The sequence below is a fragment of the Macadamia integrifolia genome, chromosome 8, assembly GCF_013358625.1.
Source record: "Macadamia integrifolia cultivar HAES 741 chromosome 8, SCU_Mint_v3, whole genome shotgun sequence".
NCBI classification, from domain to species: domain Eukaryota; kingdom Viridiplantae; phylum Streptophyta; class Magnoliopsida; order Proteales; family Proteaceae; genus Macadamia; species Macadamia integrifolia.
This window is the reverse complement of record NC_056564.1, coordinates 13157866-13178175: the sequence shown is the minus strand read 5'-3', so window position 1 is coordinate 13178175 and position 20310 is coordinate 13157866. Positions and strand designations below refer to the sequence as shown.

The 20310-nt window shown below is 39.4% G+C and overlaps 2 protein-coding genes across 10 annotated transcripts in view; one reads left to right on the top strand and one right to left on the bottom strand.

The window, feature by feature from the left end:
- Positions 1-1665: 1665 nt before the first annotated feature.
- On the bottom strand, positions 1666-2858 carry LOC122087419 (putative proline-rich receptor-like protein kinase PERK11). The gene is made up of 2 exons (XM_042656550.1): positions 2698-2858; positions 1666-2577 (listed from the first exon to the last, which is right to left on the bottom strand). Exons 1-2 carry the CDS (start codon positions 2780-2782, stop codon positions 1778-1780), a joined length of 885 nt encoding a protein of 294 aa, XP_042512484.1. The 5' UTR covers positions 2783-2858; the 3' UTR covers positions 1666-1777.
- A 3490-nt stretch (positions 2859-6348) lies between these two features.
- The window catches only part of LOC122086510, a 28482-nt gene continuing 14520 nt past the window's right edge, over positions 6349-20310 (top strand). The window contains exons 1-13 of one of the 9 annotated variants that reach the window (XM_042655368.1): positions 6349-7107; positions 7363-8100; positions 8206-8412; positions 8515-8826; positions 9375-9490; positions 9827-11005; positions 12167-12308; positions 12406-12565; positions 13464-13627; positions 16231-16316; positions 18671-18770; positions 18945-19015; positions 19761-19860. In XM_042655368.1, coding sequence (XP_042511302.1) covers positions 6937-7107; positions 7363-8100; positions 8206-8412; positions 8515-8826; positions 9375-9490; positions 9827-11005; positions 12167-12308; positions 12406-12565; positions 13464-13627; positions 16231-16316; positions 18671-18770; positions 18945-19015; positions 19761-19860 — 3546 coding nt within the window. In that variant the 5' untranslated portion in view covers positions 6349-6936. Of the gene's footprint in view, positions 7108-7362; positions 8101-8205; positions 8413-8514; positions 8827-9374; positions 9491-9826; positions 11006-12166; positions 12309-12405; positions 12566-13463; positions 13628-16230; positions 16317-18670; positions 18771-18933; positions 19016-19760; positions 19861-20310 lie in introns of those variants that run through there. The other 8 variants (XM_042655370.1, XM_042655367.1, XM_042655366.1 and 5 more) reach the window with 8 other exon arrangements.

Below are 20310 nucleotides of genomic sequence, written 5' to 3'. Positions count from 1 at the left end.
TCGTGCTCCACCTCGGCCTCCATCAGGCCGTGCTACTACCTCGGCCTCCAACATATCGTGCTACTACCTCGGCATCCATTAGGCCGTACTGCCACCTCGATCTCCATCAGGCCATGCTCCACGTCGGCCTCCATCAGGCCGTTCTCCACCTCGGCACCAATCAGGCCGTGCTCCACCTCGGCCTCAATCATGCCGTGCTATTGCCTCGGAATCCTACAGGTCGTGCTCCACCTTGGCCTCCATCAGGCTGTGCTACTGCCTCGGCCTCCAACATGCCATGCTAGTGCCTCGGCATCCATTAGGCCGTACTGCCACCTCGGCCTCAATCATGCCGTGATCTACCTCGGCACCAATCAGGCCGTGCTCCTCCTCGGCCTCAATCATGCCGTGCTCCACCTCGGCACCAATCAAGCCGTGCTCCACCTCGGCCTCAATCATGCCGTGCTATTGCCTTGGCATCCAACAGGTCGTGCTCCACCTCGGCCTCCATCAGGCCGTGCTATTGCTTCGGCATCCAACAGGCCATGCTCCACCTCGGCCTCCATTAGGCCGTGCTATTGCCTCGGCATCCAATAGGCCGTGCTCCACCTCGGCCTCCAACACGCCGTGCTCCACCTCGGCCTCCAACACGCCGTGCTACTGCCTCAGCATCTATTAGGCCGTACTGTCACCTCGATCTCCATCAGGCCGTGCTCCACGTCGGCCTCCATCAGGCCGTTCTCCACGTCGGCCTCCATCAAGCCGTTCTCCACCTCGGCCTCAATCATGCCGTGCTCCACCTCGGCACTAATCAGGCCGTGCACCACCTCGGCCTCAATCATGTCGTGCTCCATCATCATGACGTCACACGGTTGATCTCTCCTAGTTAAGAGGGGAATGTTCCAGGAATATTCCCGGAATCACAGAGCCACTCTCCTTAAGGACTCCACGCCTAAGCAGGACTCTTCACAATCGTCTCCCACTTGCCCTCCATGAGCAGCCTATAAATACCAAGGTAAGCCTCCATCACAAGGGATGGATTACTCACTTCTCATACCGTAAAACTCTCTTGAGCATCTGTTGTGGAAAGGTCTAACTTAGGCATCGGAGAGCCCCCGTCGGGTCAGCCCGGCTCTCCTTGTCATCTTTTCTGTGCAGGTCGGCCAAAGCATCAGGAACTGCAGGAGAGATAGTCCGGTCAAATTTTTCCGCATCAGGTAGTTTCACACTTTAACGCAACAAATACTCATGATTGTAGGGTTTAGTATGATTTTAGATTTGATTTGATTCAAATTCAAATCAAGGGTTTCTAGACTGAAATCAAAATCAAAATTGTTTAAATTGAATAAAAAAAAATTTCTAAAATAATAATCAAATCGAATTTTTTAGACCGATTTTGATGTTGACTTAGGATTTCATTTTCGATTCTAGTTCTAAATTGACTCATTACTTTGTTTAGGGGGTGTTAGGCATGGGCATTGGGTTGATTTAGAAACAACATATATCATAGGTAATATAAGCAACCCTGAACGAGGATCCTCTATCACACAACCCCACCGTCTCCATCTTGACATGTTTTATTTATTATGAGCATGGGAAATCTGAAGTTTCCATCATCTCAGCAATAAAATAATGATAATTAAGTGCAACCTTTGATTCTTTATAAACTTTGATAGATCAAATATGTAAATGAAAACCCAAATTTCTTTATTTGATAAGGTATCACTTGTTATTCTCAGCATCAAATACTGCATTTAATTACAAATGTATAAGTAGCACAATAGCACAATATATAAGACTAGTCTGAGTCTGTAGTAGCTCTTGTAGAGGACCGGCCTAGAGAATATTTCACATAAATCACAAGTGCCAGCACCACCAAAAGACCCACAACTACATTCACGATCAATTGTTTAGGCCCATAGACCCCCATGGTGAGATCATTAGCCACAGTAGCAGCCACACCTGATCCGGTTGAGCTATCCTCCTTATTCACTCTTGCACCACCATCATCATCATTCACACCTTCTTTGGCTTTTGCCGTGTTTTCATATCTTTTGCTTTCTCCACCGGCCGCCGACCCATCAACCTTTCCCTGCTCCTTCTCCGGAGTCTTTTCAGCTGCATGTTTTTGACTCGGTGGTGGTTGAGACGACTCTGGTTCGCTTACCGGTTTCTGACCCGGTGGTTTTTGAAAAGCTGTTTCAGGTGGGGTTTTGATCTCGGGTTTTTGACTCGGTGGTTTTTGAAGAGCTGTTTTGGGTGGGGTTCCGGTCTCGGGTTTTTGACTCGGTGGTGCTTCTGGAGTTGTGTTAGGTGGGACCTGGGGCTTTGGCTCAGTCACCGGTTTCTTACTAGGTGGCGCCGATTGGGTTAGTATTGTCTGGACTTGAGGCTGGACCGGAGTGATTATTTTGGGCATTATGATGGATAGAATTTCGCCGTCGAATTTTGCCCGGAGTCCATTGATGTCGCAGTTGTTTGGAATCTGAACATTCTTTTCGAAACAGCTCCATTTGTTGTTGCCGAGGTTTCGTTCTCCGGAGATCTTCAAATTCTGAGGGGCATTGAGCTGAACTCTTATTTGTTCTTTCTTAAATTCTGCATAAACACATTGAGTTTCAAAACATCAATCTAATAAAAAGTGTTTACAAGAATATGAAAAAATGTGTCGTCCCACTCAAAATCGATGTGAGACTAATTCGACTACCAAAGACATACCCGGAAGATTGATGGTGAGAGTTTTTGATCCTTCCTCATCTATCCATTCCGACGTGGGATCAAAGTTTTGATATGAACGAGCCATTTGGGTTTTCTTTATCTCTTTTAATTTTCTATTTCGATAAGAGTCTTGCAGTATGGAGCTATGAAAAGGAAAGGCCTCCTCTCATGGGGCTTTATATGAAAAACTGAGAACTTACTGTTTGGGGTTTCTTTGGAATGGACTTATTCTTTGGTTGGTTTCTTAGGCTTTGTGCTGTTTTTTGGGTTTGAAAACATGCTTTAACTACTGTACCAGGAAAGTTTAAAATTCTTTGTTTAATTTGCACTCTTTGGAACTCCTCTTTGGTTGTGCTGAATCATACTATGTTTAAATCATGTTCCCTTTGTGTCTTTTACTTTTCAATTTTTGAGTAAGCAATGCCTTCCTTGTGTCAACTGCGATACCTGCTTTTGATCAGAAAGAAAAATGTCTTCTAGGTTGTGCTTTTTTTTTTTTTTGCCCTTTTATCAGAAGAAATATGGCAACTCTTTACCCAATTAATGGTATAAATCGTTCCAGAGCATTTTTTTCTTTTTATGAGAAATAAAGCTTCATTACTAATAATTAACAAGGGGTACATCATAAGAGTCTAACATATTTACAGATTAACATATTGGAGACTGCATGATTTCCCATAGGCATGGAGTAGTTAGTAAGTCGCTATAAACATATTTCAGAAAACCAAACTACGAATATAATCGCCAAAAAACCTCAAACAAGATTAGAGGCCAGCTGGAACCCGAGGGTTGAGGTATGAGTTGAAGGAGAGGTTTGTGTGAAAACCATACTTCGCTAACACTCCAACCCCTGTCCACAACATATAGTAAACCCTGTAGAATGCCAAATGCTTCCACCTCGGCCACTGTTCGAGAAGAGAGAACACCCATTCTGATAATAGCAAACTTTCTTTGACACATAACACCAAAACACCAACCTGCTTGGGTTTCTAGAAAGTTAGAGATTCCAATACCTACTACTATGTAAGAAGACAAAAAATTGAGGGGTCGGTATCTGGCTAAGATGACTGCCGGATCATCTGTAGGAAAAGCACCAGAATCAGAAGAGTTAGTCAATTTAAAAACATCTAAATTAGCAACCCAATAGTTGATAGATTCTAATAAGGCTTGTGGGTTAAAATGCAATTTTTTCATAGCTATGTCATTACGATGTTTTCAAATAAAGTAAATAATAATAGTAAAAAGGCTGAAGTAGTGTTTATTTTCAGAATGAGAAAAAACAGGAGTACTAAACAAATTAAAAACCACTTCCTGAAAAGAAACACCATCAGGAATAGAGGGTCGAAACCCAAGAGGGCTTGCTGCCCAGATACGTTTCATTAGATCACAATGTAGAAAAATATGCAATATTGTTTCCAAGTGAGTACCACAAAAAACACAAGAGTCATGGATATTTAACCATTTAGACACCAAATTCCTTACTGGTAGACCACGGTGAAGTGTCCACTATAGGAAAATTTTAAATATGGGAGGAATGCATAGTTTCCAAAGAAATTTCCACCAACTAGAAGGAAAAGGATAGAGGAAAGATGGGTTAGAACGCCCTAAACACTCATTTAACAAGGCCCGTGCAACAAACTTAGAAGAGAAACGAGAATCATATGTAAGAGTGCATTGCCAAACATCAGCCTCACCTGAGGTGTTTGTAGCAAGCATAGTAGAACAAAAACCATGAGGCAGAAGATCACGCAAAGTTTGAACATCCCAATTATCGTCACTCATTAGTGAATTAATAGTAAAATTTGAGGCTCCAATGGGTGGAGGAGTGAAAACAAGTCCGTATCTTGAAGGAAGCCATGGGTCAAATCAGAAATAGATAGAACGCCCATCCCCTGGGATGGCACGGACTATAGTTTAAAGAAAAGGTAAGACCATTGTAATGCTATTCCAAATCCCGGACCCCCGCTTTTTCGTAGTTTTAGGGCCAAAAATAGATGTACTATGGAAGTATTTTGCTTTGAGACATTTAGCCCAACAAGAGTCCTTTTCAGAAAGCAAACTCAATGCCAGTTTGAGGAGTAAAGCTTTATTGTGGGTGGAGGCATCACGCAGCCAAAGCCCACCCTTCTGCAAGGGAGTGCAAATTCAAGTCTAAGAAATTAACCGCATTTTAGAGGACGAAGAGAATGACCCAGCCCAAAAGCGGGAACAGATTGAGTCAATGTCCAGGCAAGTATGTTGAGGAAGAGCAAAATAGGACATCCAATAAGACGGAATAGAGTACAGTACGGATCGAATGAGGATCCTTCTACCAGTGAAAGACAAAATATTGGACTTCCACAATGATAGTCTCCCTCTCATACTGTCTATAATAGATTGAAAACTTTTAACCTTAGAGTGGGGCTACAAAAGATTCATGCCAAGATAAGGAGCCGAAGTGGTTAATTCGTTGATGCCAACTAGATTACATAGTCGTCATTTTTCAACGACAGGCACATTTGTATTGAAAAACATGCCACTCTTAGAAAAATTGACGTGTTGGCCAGATAAGTCAAAAAAGAGATCCAACACGGCCTTAATAGTCATAAGATCCTCCATAGTAGCACGAGAAAAAATGAACACATCATCCGCAAATAGGAGGTGTGTAATTTCCGGAGCTCTTCGATAAATCTTAACTCCTTTAAACATGTTTAAGTCTCTGTAAGTAGATAGAAGACGAGACAACACTTCCATCGCTGTAATGAATAAATAAGGGCTTAATGGACATTCTTGTCTTATACCCCAAGTGGGCACAAAGTGTTCAAAAGCTGATCCCTCTAGTTTAATAGAGTAGGAAACAAATGAAATCAAGTGTTGGACTAAGGCACACCAGTTGGTTCCAAAACCCAAAAGTTCAAACAGACGAGTAATCAAACCCCATTCGAGCCAATCATAGGCTTTGGACATATCAATCTTAAGTGCCACATAGCCCAAATTTTCAGTTTTCTTCTTCCTAAGAAAATGGAAAATTTCATGGGCCAAGACAACATTGTCAAAAATCTGCCTACTTGGTATAAAAGCAACTTGGAATGGAGAAATGAAAGAAGGGAGAATAGATTTTAACCTGTTAACTAAAATCTTTGCAATAAATTTGTAACTCACACATTACACAGGCTAATAGGTCGAAGAAACTCATCCACATGAGAAGCCTCATCCTTCTTAGGAATAAGACACAGCAAGGTGTGATTCATGCCACCATAAAGAGACCCGGTCTCAAAAAACCTATATATCGATCGACAAACATCTGACCCAACAATATCCCAAAACTTCTAGTAAAAGCAAGCTTGAAACCCATATATTCCAGGTGCCTTATACGGGCCAATAGAAAACACAACTTTTTTAATTTCCGATGGATCGGAGATGGAATGGAGAAAGTTAACAGAATCCCCTGTGAGGATTATAGGAAATAGGCATTCAACAAAAGAAGCATCCAAAGGGTAAGACGAAATGTAAATGGAAGAAAGGTGATTCGCAAACACCTGTGCCATCTTATTGGCTTCAAATACTTTGGCCCCCTCGGGGTTAAGAATAGATTCAATCCGTCGTTTTCACAAATGATGACGGGCAACACAGTGATAAAACTCAGTGTTTCTATCACCTTCATGAACATATGAATGTCTCGACTTTTGAACTCACCACAGATAAATGCACGATTTTAGTCGTTGAACTCAACGGTCGAAATGACTTAACCACCCCTGTGATGTCGTTTCACCCCCTGTGTCTGGGAGAAGCTCTGCATTGCGCGTCCCAGAGGATCTCGATGGGATTGGTATTCCGCCGATTCGCCTCGTAATCGGCTGGGAACGAAGCCCGATTTCTGCCTGTTCTGAATTGAAATATGCTCATAAAGAATTCCCTTTGAATCGGTGGATTTTCAGATCAAAGGGCCGATTCAAGAGTAATTAGAACCAATTCCTGTCTTGTAAGAACTTGATTCTCAGCTCTGCACCTCACTGGGCCAGAATCTACTCAAACGAAACTAACAGGTAAAAAAAGAAAAAAAGAAAAAAAAGAAAAAAAGAAAAAAAAAAGAAAAAAGAAAAAGAAAAAGAAAAAAGCGGGAAGTCTTTCAAAGGGGAAGCTCCCACTTTTCAATCGGCTACGATTCAAGTTTCAAGATTCAAGATTCAAGATTTAAGAACCAAAATCTTGAGTTAGTATCAGACTCACAACTGAGACGACGCTCTCTCGAATTCACTGATGGCAGTTGATTTGAATTTTGCTTCGTTGTTTCAAAATCTCAAGTTAGATGATCAGTGGCTGCCTTCCAAACCCTGGGAATCGATACCTTTCGAAAGTGGAGTCTCTCTATCCGGAAGCTGTAACTCAACGTCATCTCTGGAACCTCTTTACGATCCGTCGACGGTCTCTGTATGTTATATTTCAGATCTTTAGTTCTAAATTTATCGTCTCAAGTTCGAATTTAGATAGCTTTATTGTTTAATTTTCAACCCTAGTTTTTTTTTTCCCTTCCTATTCAAATTTTCTTGGATTTGTTACTGTAATGCACTTGAAAGACTTGGCACTATTCTCAAACCCTAAAAGCTGTATATTGTGAAATGCACCAGAAATAAACATGGTTTAGACAGTAGTTACAATTTGATTTTCTTCTCCTTTTCCCCGTAGGAGGCCAGTTTGGTTAGGTTGGTTATTAATGCATTACAAGGCGTCCAGTCAGCCATTGACGGCATCGAAAAGCTCTCTGCTGCGTTTTGTGCTGATCCAGCCGATAGAACTTCTCATCGAATTCCTAGCCTGTGGCACCGGTCCTTGAGCACTAAAGCATTGGGAAATATTCTTAAGTCTATAGGACAGTCAGGTTTCCTAGTTCTCCTCATCCGCAGATTTGTTGATTATTTTCTCTGTCGAAACTCAAATTTAGATGTGAAAGGCAGAGAGGACGATGATATGGGAAGGAAAAATGTGGGTTCAGAATCTTCTGAAAGCCAAATTCATTATCAAGATGAAGCAGGCGTTGAACTTCGATACAGTCTTGTTAATCAGGCATTCGCTGTTGCAGTTGGAAAAGTCTTAGAAGGATACATCTGTGCACTAGATACATTATATGCTTCAGTAGATCTCAGGCGTTCATCCAAGAATGTGGATTTGTCTCAACCTGATTTTTCTGGAGTAGGCTGTCTCACAACAGTGGTGCATTCTCGAATTACTCTCCTTGAAGTTTACCTACACACCAAGGAACTAAGGACTCATATAGAGGCTCTTGGAAATATATGCCTCCTCAAGAAAGTAGATTCTGATCTATCCTTATCTTCTCTTGAAGATTTGATTGCAGGAGCTACTGCCGAGTTCTGTAACTTCCACATGGCTGGAAATTTGCTTACATACTTGTATACTCAGCTCAGAGTAAGTAGAATTCAAGTTTTTAGTCTTCATCTGGTTGCTGATTTCTGTTTTATATTTTCCACCAATGTTATATGTGCTGCTGATAATGTTATATTCTTCTTTTAGGATGCCGATCCGGTTCACCTTGCACTCCTTAAGTTTCTTTTTCTCTGCTCATGTGAACCATATTGTGGGTTCATTAAATCGTGGATTTACCAAGCAAGGATTACTGATCCTTATAAGGAGTTTTTTGTAGAGTGTGTGGAAAACTCTCCTCTTTATTCACATGGTAACGCAGGCTTCTGTTATGATTACTCATTGGCTTTTGTCAAGGTAATATTATTCATTTTAGTCTTTAAATTTTGCTTTTTTGGAACCCTCTTTAAAAAATAATAATATCTAAATCATTCCTGAAATCTGTGCTTTGCACTTCAGGAACAAGCTGGAGTTGCAATACCTTGTTTTCTGAAAGACTTATGCATTCCCATTCTTCGAGCGGGTCAGCAGCTTCAAGTGCTAATTAAAATGCTTGATCTATGTAATTATATGGGTAGTGGAGATCATAATTACGAGGATGTCCTTCCCTGCTGGAATCGTTCTCCAAGTGAAAATATATCCTATTTTTCCTCATTGACTTTCAACAAAAGAAGAATAGAAGAGATTATACTTACTAGGGAAAATATGTACAATATGATGCGGGAAAAACAGCAAAATTTCTTTACAGGAATAGATACCAAATGTCAAAAGGTGAGTTCCAAAGCAATAACTATTTTCTTTCATTAACATTGCCTCCTTAAATGGTTGCTTTCTGCATGTGTAATCAAGGAATATAAGAATAATATCATGTTTACATCTTTAGGTAATGTCCTTGTTTGTACCCTGTATGTATTGAGCTACTGCCATAGTGCAATAGAAACTAATCTTCTGACCCCTAGCATATGGTGGAAGTTTCCGTGGTCATTAACATTTCAGGCTGTGCAGTCATTTAAATATAGACTAGTTGAGAACTTGTGTTATGTCCAACCTATGGAGGAGGCAGTGCAAGAGAGGCTTAAGACATGCTGACCTCAACATATACTAAATTAACACATCTACATATTATTTTAGCCATTCTCTGATCACTGTGCTGGTGTCAACCTTGACCTTTGTGATGATTCTAGTCAATTTTCTGTTAAGTAAACTGTAATCTGCACTACTGGTTAAAGGTAAGATTGTGATGCTGCTGTGTATGTTGTCGTATCTTAGTAAGTGCTTTTTGGGAAATTGCATGAGGATTAATTTGTGTTATTTTTCAGGTGATCCCTATCTTTGTTGATAACGTTATGGGAAATCTAAATTTTCAAGTTCCATGTACATCAAATGACAACTTGTTTTCACCTTCCTCGACTACTGATGATGGGGACTCAAATTTGTTAGTTCTCTCTCTCTCTCTCTCTTTCATGAACATGTGTATGTGCACACGTGCACAAACATGCACACTCAATCTCCCCCCACCCCACAAAGAAGTAATTTTCTTTTTTTTTGGGGGGCTGGGAAAAGAGCATACATTTGATGTATTCCGGTGCCATTGATATATCTTGTTGTGCGTTGTTACTTTATCAGCAGTTCCTCCTACTCATTTTTTATTTTCTAATTTTTCCCTCAGCAATGAGAGGTGTGCCTTCTAGTTTGAAGGTCCTTGTTACTTGGCTTTTTCAAATGGTATTATTTTCTGGATAATGCTGACAATTTTATTCAAAATTTCCAGAGCTGGTGTTACCAAGGATTCTGATGTTTCTAGCACAGCTGAGTCCTCTTGTCTGGTTGATCCCTTCGAATCTTCATCTTTGGATAGTTTTGAAGAGCAAACTGAGATGGAGAGGCTTGCTGAGTTGCATGGTAGTTTTATTGGGATGGAACCTGGGTATTTCTCTGCTTCAGGATCATCAACAATTTTACCAATAGTAAATTTATTGCAAAAACCTACTCAAAGTGAGAATCTACATGATTTGGAAATTTCTTCTCATAAAACCTGTGGAAGAATGGATTCAGTCAATCCTTTCCTGAGTCCTTGTGAAAATGAGATAAATTCAGTGCATCATCAGTTGGAGGACTCAGCATTGGCCTGGATGCCAGAGATTCAGTTTGCAGATAATCAGTCTGCTATTTGTTGGCCTCTTGGAGGGCTTTCAAAAAACCCTTTTTGTGTTGATGAAAACTACAGAGGTGAGTCGCAACATCTCAATGACTCTAACCTAAAGCTTGCAGACAGAAATATGAAAGTCTTGAAGGTAGGATGTCCATATTTTGATGAGGCGTTTCCCAACAACAAATTTGTACAGGAGCAAGCCACTGGCAGGAGTCAACTTGAAAATATAAGTGATGCTTCATCTAAATCAATTGTCTTTCCACCATGGGAACTCAAGTTCAACTTCAATCATCTAAATCTTAACCCTGTGCTTACAAAAAATGCTTGGTTTCATACATCGAACAAGTCTGGGTATAAAAGCTGCATGGATAAGAGAGGATCTTTCCCATACTTTGACTTTTCATCAGTCAAAGATCCTTGCAAGGCTTATGGGGAAAGATATCTTGCCACTCCTGAACATGAATTTCAATCTGCACTTTCATATTCCAGGGAGCCTAATGTAGCTGCAGGAGGTACGAATGAACACCTTGAAGAACTTGGCCACAGCAGAGAAGGTGTTCCAGTTGATCAATCCAAAATAAGTCATACTTATTCATCTCCGAGCTCAAAGGAGAAACCACATGATGTGGATCTTGTAGCAGGTGTTTCTGGTGGAGCTGAATGGGAAAGTTCCCTGAACTATTCTAGTAAAAGAATCATACATCATACTGGAGGTCACAGACAGAGTTCAACTGTCACTGGTGAGACACCACTTGATGTCATCATAGACAAATGCATGCTACAAGAGATCATGCTTCAGTATCCTTTGATCCTTCAGTTACTGCAGATTTTGGACCAATGATCATTCGCATGTGCTTTGAAGTTTTCCCCTGTTTCCTGTTTGGTGGTTAACACTGAGGGTCTAAATCTATTTTTTTCTTGAAAACTGGGGCTTGGACATTCTGTGTCTGCCTTTTCAGCATTTAATACATCATTCACATTCTACTTTTAATTTTCTAGTGAACTAAGTGCAATGTAGGAATCAGGTTATCTTATCATTGTAACTATTGTATCTATTACTAGTTTCGTGAAACACGTTGCATTGATATGTTTGTTGATGAGTAAGCATGGAAAAAGGACTTATGTCCTCATGGTTGAGGCACAAACTGGGAATTAATGTGGCTACGATATGCAGCACGAAGATGGATGTTAGAACTTAGAACAACATACAACTTCAACATCTCCGTTGATCTAATATCATTGACCTCTTCCCTATCACTGGTATTATCTATTATGTGAAGTTAAGCATGGGATAGAAATTAGCCTTGTCCATGAGTGGCGGAGCCAGGTCATGACATTGTCAGATAGATCTTATTGAACTGGAACAAGAATCTGTTCTACAGCCACTGAGCCATGCTTAATGCTGTAGTTCTGGGTATTCGGGTCCTTTACAAGTTGCAAAGAAAGTAACATATTGACGTTGTAGATGCCTGAGTCCATGTCACTTTTTATAAAACCATGGACCTATGTTTGAAACTCATTGCATCACATCAGTCCAAATGGCTTACATCTAGTGTGCTGCTTGAATGTGGGTGTGCAAACATTTGAAAATGAGGGAGTGTGAGGGGACATTAGTCCAAAAGAGTTTATATATTTATCGCTTAATGCTGAATGGACTTTCTTATTGATGGCTGAATAGTTTAATATATATGATATTATAACCGACTTAGTATCTTTTGAATCTTTTGTCTTGTGTTTTCTTATGCAGTCTTAGGAGTTTGTGCTTTGGCATCCTCTTGGTGGGATGTCTCATCTATTAGATTCTTTTTCATTAAGGCTAGTGATTCATGCCAATTGTTTGGTAATATTCTTGGGACTCATTGGTGTCTTCATTGTTGTTGACTAGACTTTTCTTGTTCTAGTTGGTCCTTTTTGAAGAGAAAAATTCGTACAAGTACTTGTTTTCCTGAACTTTACAAGATACAAGTATGTCAGCAGTTTCACTATCAAGTTGCTTGAGGAGGGATTTGACTTACAAGAACATTTGTTGGCATTGCGGCGGTATCATTTTATGGAATTGGCAGACTGGGCAGATCTATTCATCGTGTCTCTTTGGCATCATGTATTGTATCTGATGGATCAAGTTATGATTTACATAATGTTAATTAGTTGGTTAATGTAATAACATCTCTGATACCTCTTTTGGGTCTTCAAACCAGAAATGGTATGCTGCAAAGGCAAATGAAGGAATATCAGTAATCCAAGGTCTACTTGATCTGGCAGTTCAGAGGTCTTCATGTGAAAGAGACCATTACAAGGAACGATTATTTGTGTACATGAAAGGATCAGGCATGATGCCCATTTCAGCTTCCTCTATCGGTATACATTTTCTTCTGATGCCAGATTTTTATCTATGTTTGGAAGCCAAGAAAAGAGAAGAAAAAGCATACCAACTATATTGGGTTGGCTGCGTGGATCCTTGCCCTACAATCACCTCTGTTCGATGTCATACTTGATACTAGGCCTAAGTTATATGTGTCTTTCCTCACCACTTCTCCTAAGGTCATTTTAGGTTTTCCCTTAGCTCTTTTATATCCTTCAATCTGAATCAAATCACTCCTCTGTACGGGAGTGTCCAAAGGCCTTCGTTGAACATGACCACGCCACCTAAAACGACTTCTCGTATAGCTTATCATGTATTTGAGCCACTCCCAAAGCAGCTCTAATATGATCATTCCTTACTTTGTCTTTCCTAGTGTTACCACTGATCTATCTCAACATCCTCATTTCTGCTACACTGAGTTTATCTACATGATGTTTCTTAACTACCCAACATTCCGCACTATACATCATAGCTGGTTTTATGATTGTCTGATAAAATAAAATAAAAAAACCTAATTAGACAAAAATCATGATGAGGCAATGATTTATTTTATGCGTCTTTCTCTCTTCCCAATTTCTTTTTTACCCCCCTTTTCTTGGCTTCCAAACATAGCCTAAGTGAAACTGTGGAAGAGAGAGGTTGCTTAGCCTCACGTATGGCCAAGGTGTGAAATTTTGGATTTCGTCCCCATTTCCAACTCTATCAAAACCAAAATATTTTGGTGACATTTCAGTAAATTTCACTTATAAATTTCGATAGTCATTCATTTTGATTTATGCAAAACCAAAATATGTTGGTAATTTCGCTGAAATTTCGAACCGTGTGTATGGAATGCTAGTCTCTTTTCCATTAATTCTTCAATATACTGAGCTATTTATGTGATTCAAATGGCAGGAATACATTCCTTCGATTTCATAGGATTGGGCTATAGAGTGGATTGGCCAGTTAGTATTGTTCTGACCCCGGATGCACTCAAAATATATGCTCAGATTTTCAGTTTCTTGATTCAAATCAAGCTAGCTCTTTTTTCCTTATCTGATGTATGGTGTTTATTGAAGGTACAGCTCTCTAATTGCTGATCTTGTATTCTTATCAACTTATTTCATTCAACACTACCTTGTCAATGTTCTTTGAGTTTGTATCAATTGCTGACTTCCCACTTTATTTATTGTTCCAAATTGTTTATTAGTTTTGTTTTATTATTACTGTAGCACATGGTTTCGATATGCCCCTATATATTGTTGCACAGTTTGTCCCCAAAACCCATGCATACACATTGGCAAGCAAATATTTGGACAAATGCTCCTTTTTGTCCATGATTTAAAATATCAGCTTCCGCTGTTATGGGTGCATTGGTTCCCCAAGGACAGAAAACATTTAGTATACATGAGAGAGAGATTCATGGAACTGACCCACAGGACAAGGTAGCAGTGAATTAGCTTAGGACAGAAAATGGAAAGGCCAAGACCTCCCAAAACCAGTCAACCAATGGCCTGAAATTTTGATTGAGTGCTGGCCTTAGGCTGCTGAACTTGAACCAATGGGATGAACGTAAAATTAGTAAGGAAAACTTGAATAACTTTAAATCAGCAATATTAATGGACTCCAAACGTATATTGATGGAAAGCAACAGGGTAAGGAGTAAACTCACCAATTCTGACCTCAATCAAAGGGTTGAAACTATAAGTACTGCAGCAATAACTGGGGGACAGGACCGAAGAGGGAAACTAAAACCAAGTTGCTGTACCTTAGTAGAACTAACAGTAGATGTTGACCAGATATAACGGAATCCTTCACAACAGTATGGAGATTCGGAGAAGACTGAAACCCACTTTATACACTCAATAGCAGTCCAAGATGTAAAAGGAACACTCCATGCAAACTGAGAATATGCAGGAAAACAGAGGAGACAAAAGAAGAAGTAGAAAAGGGATAGAACATATGATCAAGGCTTCACCGCCACTGGCCTGTGGCTGGATTCACTACCCACCAGCTAAGACAAAATAGAAAGAATCTAAATTAGTAACTACTATTTAGCTATTGACTTTACTACTAAGCAGCAGATTACAAAATTAGAAACTATTAAGAGACTATTCCAGCGGCAAGATCTCCACTTCAAACATGCTATCTTCATTGAGGCCCATGCAAGATCTTCTAGACAAATAACCAATATCCAAGCCATGCAAAACCTACTCTGTCCACACTCAGGCCTTGTCTAGGACTGGCACAAACATGACCCATGACGTGTCATAAAGACACCCCAAGGCTCTTTAGGATATAATATTTTTCTCTAGAAAGATTCAATAAAAGAAAAAAAGCAAGCAAACAGGAAAAAGGTTCAAAGTCATACCAGGACAAAGAGGTGAACCTATGTGTAATCTGTAGCCCTACTCCATAAGATGATCCACCTTCAACATTTTTGGAGAGCTAAAGCCTCCACTTTTGGTGAAACCGGTTTGCCTCATACTTCTCATGTCGGAAAAAACTTCACCTTTTCCCTGATCATCGACATATACGAGGATGAGAGGAATGTTCAAGTCTTAGTCTTCCTCCAACAACTGGAATTGCAATTTCACTGTTTGAAGCAAGTATAACTCTTTCAACGAATAAATTATTTTCCTGAATCTCCCTATCTTGAGACCTCAGACAATCTCCCCATTCTGAACCTTGTTAACATTGGTTTATTGTAAGATCTTTGATTGGGATGGCCTATGAAGTTGAAAACAGTTATTGCATAGCTTTTCCAGGCATTTCAATTATCTTCCTGAAATCTCTCCCTTTGTCGATTCCAAACTCTACAATTCGGGTTTTAAATGTTCTGGCCCAGAGTACAGAGTTTGTAATTCGCATGTATAATATTGAGCTTGCTCGAAAATTTGCAGAAGTGAGCTCAGACGTAACCTCTATTTAAGCCTTTACTTATTACTCCATCCCACAATTACCTACTAATGTTGTTGAAAGTTTCCAAGACTGATGCCTACTAGTCTCTTTGTACTTTGTTTAATTTTGCATTTTAAGTTTTATAGAACAAAATAATGAAGGGTAAATTGGGAAGATGAGAAAAACTTAATGCATTAAATGGTACAATGGACAAAGAATTTGAGACATTGAAAAAATCCAAAGAGGAAATTTTTTGTGGGACAGAGGGAGTTTAAGAACATGCTAGAAAGTAATGTTTCTTACGTTGAGATCTCATTTACCCTTTTAACAGTCTTGTCCCATATGAGATGGAGACAATGCAGGGATCCCAACCATGTTACAAATGCCAAAAATAACATATGGATCTCCCTTCATAAGGCTGATTCCTCCCTATTAATATGCATCGGTTATTTCCTGATTCCTGATAGGAGCTTTGTTCATACTGCCAAATTTCTGAAACTGGTAGGGATATGAGTGCTGATGTGGTACGCTTAATATTGCAGCTGATAAAAGGTGTCCTATAATGACCTTACCTTGGTCAATTTACATTTTAATTACATCTAAATTATTTTTTAATTCATTTGCTATTACCAAAGTTCTGGAGACAAATGCCAGCTTGAGCTTGAATCCTTTTGCATCTATCCTTGTTAAGATTTCCCAAACTCGTTTTCACATTTACCGCAGATTTCTTATGAATGCTCCATTCTCAAATCTTTACTAAAATTAAATTGTTAATTGACAGAATTTGGTGCATTCAGTGAGTGAGAATCGTAAAGCTGGTGTAGGTGTACAGAATTTGAGTTACTTCAATGTCTTAATAAAGCTGAGGTACACTGAACGATCGTTATTGTGTTTCCTTTCCTTTTATGTATTGTATCTCTGTTGTACTCGTTGGATTCACCATCTGCCCAGTCGTGGTATTCTCCTTCTCTCTTTATATTTTGTATCTTTACTGTTTGGAACTTTATCTCAGAAGTCATTCCAATGTTTTAAGTATCACGTCTCCTCAGTTTATTGTGTTAAGAGTTCCTAAGCAATAATAGTCTAGGCATTGTCTAGGCAGCCACAGATGAAGGGGTCAAGGGTCACTAAACAGCAATCTTACAACCCAACCCAACCCAACAACAGGACCAATAGAACTGATTTACAGAAAGGTAAACTCCTCTTTGACAGTAACAGTAGAGCAGTAATAAGCCTAATAATAAGGCCAACAGTATAGGAACCCACAGAATGTGTCAGTCAAAAGACGATATAACACTACGTAGCAAGGTTACTGTGATGACAACCTGCTGTCCAAATCAGTAACTAAGGATACCCACGTTTCATGGGACAATATATTGTTAATATGATGCAAACAGTAATTAACAGCACAGTGAGATATTCCCAAAATCTCGGTTGCAATAATAACCAGAGACTGAGTTATCAGAATAACGCCCAAAATAGAAACTTAATGAGAACAGCAGTCATAGCCCTAAGGCCACCCCTGGTGGGCCTCTACTTTCAGTCGAAGGTAGGGTTTAAGGAGACCTTAAACCCTTCAAATATTTGGCCACAGAGTATATAGACATTGAATGGCCTTAAAACTTCTGTCGAAGGTGGCCAGGATTGGGAGAACAGTGCAATATAGGAAGGGCTTCAGTTAATGGTTGGATGGAGGAATATCACCACTTGAAGCTTGCTGCCAGAAATCTCCAGAATAACAGTGCTGCAGGGTCTTGAACTCCAATCTTCAGGCTATTGATGAAACTCGATGGGACAGTTTATGGACCATCAACGGCATTTTAGTAGACCTTTAAAGATGGTATCGGTAGCCTCCAACAGAAACTCAGTTGCGGAGTATAAAAAACAGAAGCTGAAAAGGAGAAAAATCAAGAAGAAAGGGGAAAAAGAAAAGAGGGGGGGATATGATCAAGGCCCCGGTCAGTCTCTCATCATAGCTGAATCTCATAGCAACAAAGCAAAAAGTTTTTTTGTTTTGTTTTTATTTTTTAATTTTATTTTTTTGTTTTAAATACTTCCAATCATGGGGTGTTGTGTAGACATCCCTTCTTGTATTGAGGATAAACAAAAACTGGATCGCTCCTTGCATGGGAAAGGAGATCTCCTTACAATATCTTAGAAACTAAATACAAAAGAGAATCTAAATTGTGGCTAAATAACAAAATAGGTTTAATCCTTAAATTAGTAACTACTGCATAAAAGAATCTATATTAAAATAGAAAATAATAAAACTAATATAAGTCCCCCATGCATTGACTGTTAGCATGGTAGTGGGCCTCAATCTGGCCCATGAAAGTGGACTAACAGCTGACCCAAAGGTCTCGGTAGGCAGGGTTGATGGGCCAGGCTCGATGGGCTGGTTCGTGCTGGCTCTGTCTTCTCTTCAAGCTCCACTGATATGCATCAATAGATCTCCAAAGCGACCCAACCCACTGGATTGTTCTCACGACGTGAACACACCCACCCACACAAACGCACACACCCACACTCCCACACTCTTTCAGCCCCATAACCCCACACTCCCCCACACCCACACCAAAGGAAAGGTTGGGGGAAAGAGGGGAAGTGGATGAAACATAATCTTCAGTGGACATCACTGCTTTCTCCTCTGTAGAAGCATGACCAGCAGTGGCTGAAGAAGAAGGGTGCCTAACTGTTCCTGCTCTCCATATTCTAATCATCTTCTGGTGTTGGTCTTGGTCATCCAGTATCGAGGATAACAGGAAGAAAAAGCTGTTTTCTCTATCTATGAATGGTTTTTTATTTCCTTTATAAAAGGAGATTATTTTCCATTTCACACATTAGTCCACATTTAAGTAAAAGGAGTCAAATTTGTTATTACACATAAGCGACCTTCTTGAATTAAAATTCTATGCACCCTTGGCTTGCCTTGCTGCCACGACAACTATGCTAATCCCTGGTAATTTGTTTTCAGTCCTTCATTCTCTCTCAATGTTCAGCCTAATGTATGGTAATGGCCTGGGGTCGGGTTTTCTTCCTTTGGATCAAATGATCAAGGATGTATTTAGCTTATATTGATTCCATAAAAAATCATAGTTTGACCTTTTTTAGAAATTTTAGATTTTCATGTTCTTGCTTATGATTTTATGTTCATTCTTTTATATCTGAATTTATTGTGTATGCTTTCAACTTATTCTTATCTTTCTGCTGTTGTATTTCAGACTCCAGATGAATCACTTTGTGTCAACTTTGCAGCAATATGTGCAATCGCAGTTGTCGCATGTATCCTGGTGCAGGTTTCTCGACTCCCTTAAACATCAGGTGAATGCAACATCTCTCGTCCCTGTCTATTCATTTCTGTTATATGCTAAAAAGTTCCTTGTAACTTGTAGGTTATAATGGTTTATTAGTTTATACTGATGCTAAATATTATTGTGTTGTAATTAAGAATCTAACTTCTTTTATTTGTGGTACATGTTTTGAGCATGAGTGAAGGGGAAGGAATCCTTCATGCTTCAATGGAATTATGATATTTTCCTGTCTTGCTGTTACCTGTTCTTATTTGTGTAAGTTTAGTTGTCCGCAATTTTCTTTTATTTCTATTCCTTTATTATTATTATTATTATTATTATTATTATTATTAGGGCAAAAAAAGGGTCCTTGGTCACGTGGGCGGTGAAATACGCCCCCACCCCTGTGAAACCCAAAAAACCCACCGTCTTTGTTGTTCTTTCCCCCTTATTATTATTACTGTTTCTCTCTCCCTTCCTCCCTCCCTTGGTAAATTCTAATTTCATTCATTACATAAGTGGGTGTCTGGGTACATTTTGTCTTGTTCCTGTTATAAATCTAGAAAGTGAAAACACTATTTTCATTTATATGTTTCTGCTTTGAAAGCAAAAATGCATCCTTGGTGAAAACAAAAGACTGTTTGTCTGAAGGGAAGAAAGAATGTTTTCTATGAGATTGATGGATGATCCAATTTGAGACAAATTAAGTCCAAATTGATGGATGATCCAATTTGAGAAAAATTAGTTCCAAATTTTTGTTTCTGGTTCAATAGGCGAATTTAGGATTTTATGTATTTGTTAGCGTTATCTTTGTATTTTAATAATCATTATTTTAATTCTGTTGGTTGTTGATAGTTCTAGGAAAGGCTCAAACTCTATCTTTGTTTTAGATTTCAACTAGGATTTTCTGTTTTACGATTATCATATATGTAACCTCATCCGATGAATGAGATTGGAATGGAATGAATAGATTGAGCTTGATAGTTGCTGTTTTAGTTTGATTTCTGGTCATATGGTGCAGGACAGGTTTGAGAAATCTAATACAAGTCCAAGGATTGAGAGAATTTGTGTTTGAGAAGGTCTACTACTACAAAATTCGCAACATGCATGCAGATAATCAGGTCTAACAGCTGCCATAAATGATGAAAATATCCAAATATGAGTGCAGAAAATTCATTTTGAGGATTCATGGAAATTTAATAAAGGATATATGTTAGGTCAGTACCTTCCTTTGCTGTCCAGCAAGTTGGAGTACTGTGATCGAGTGTTAAGTCATTACTGTAGTCCAAAGAATGTGTCCTCAATGCCTCCTTGCGGCTAGTTGAATCCCCAGTGTTTGGGGCAATAATTTAAGCAAAAAGTGTGAAAAACTGAGACTGGATGAACTATGAAAATTGGTATAAATCAAGTTTAGGCTAGTGAGGGAAAGTTGAATTTCTTGAAGTTTTATAGTCAAAAAATGGCGAAACAGGTTTGGAAATCCACATCAAACCACAAACTAGGCATATTCTACCCCAAAGTAAGAGAAGGAATTAGGGAAGAGAAACAAATTTGGGGGGGGGGGGGGGGGG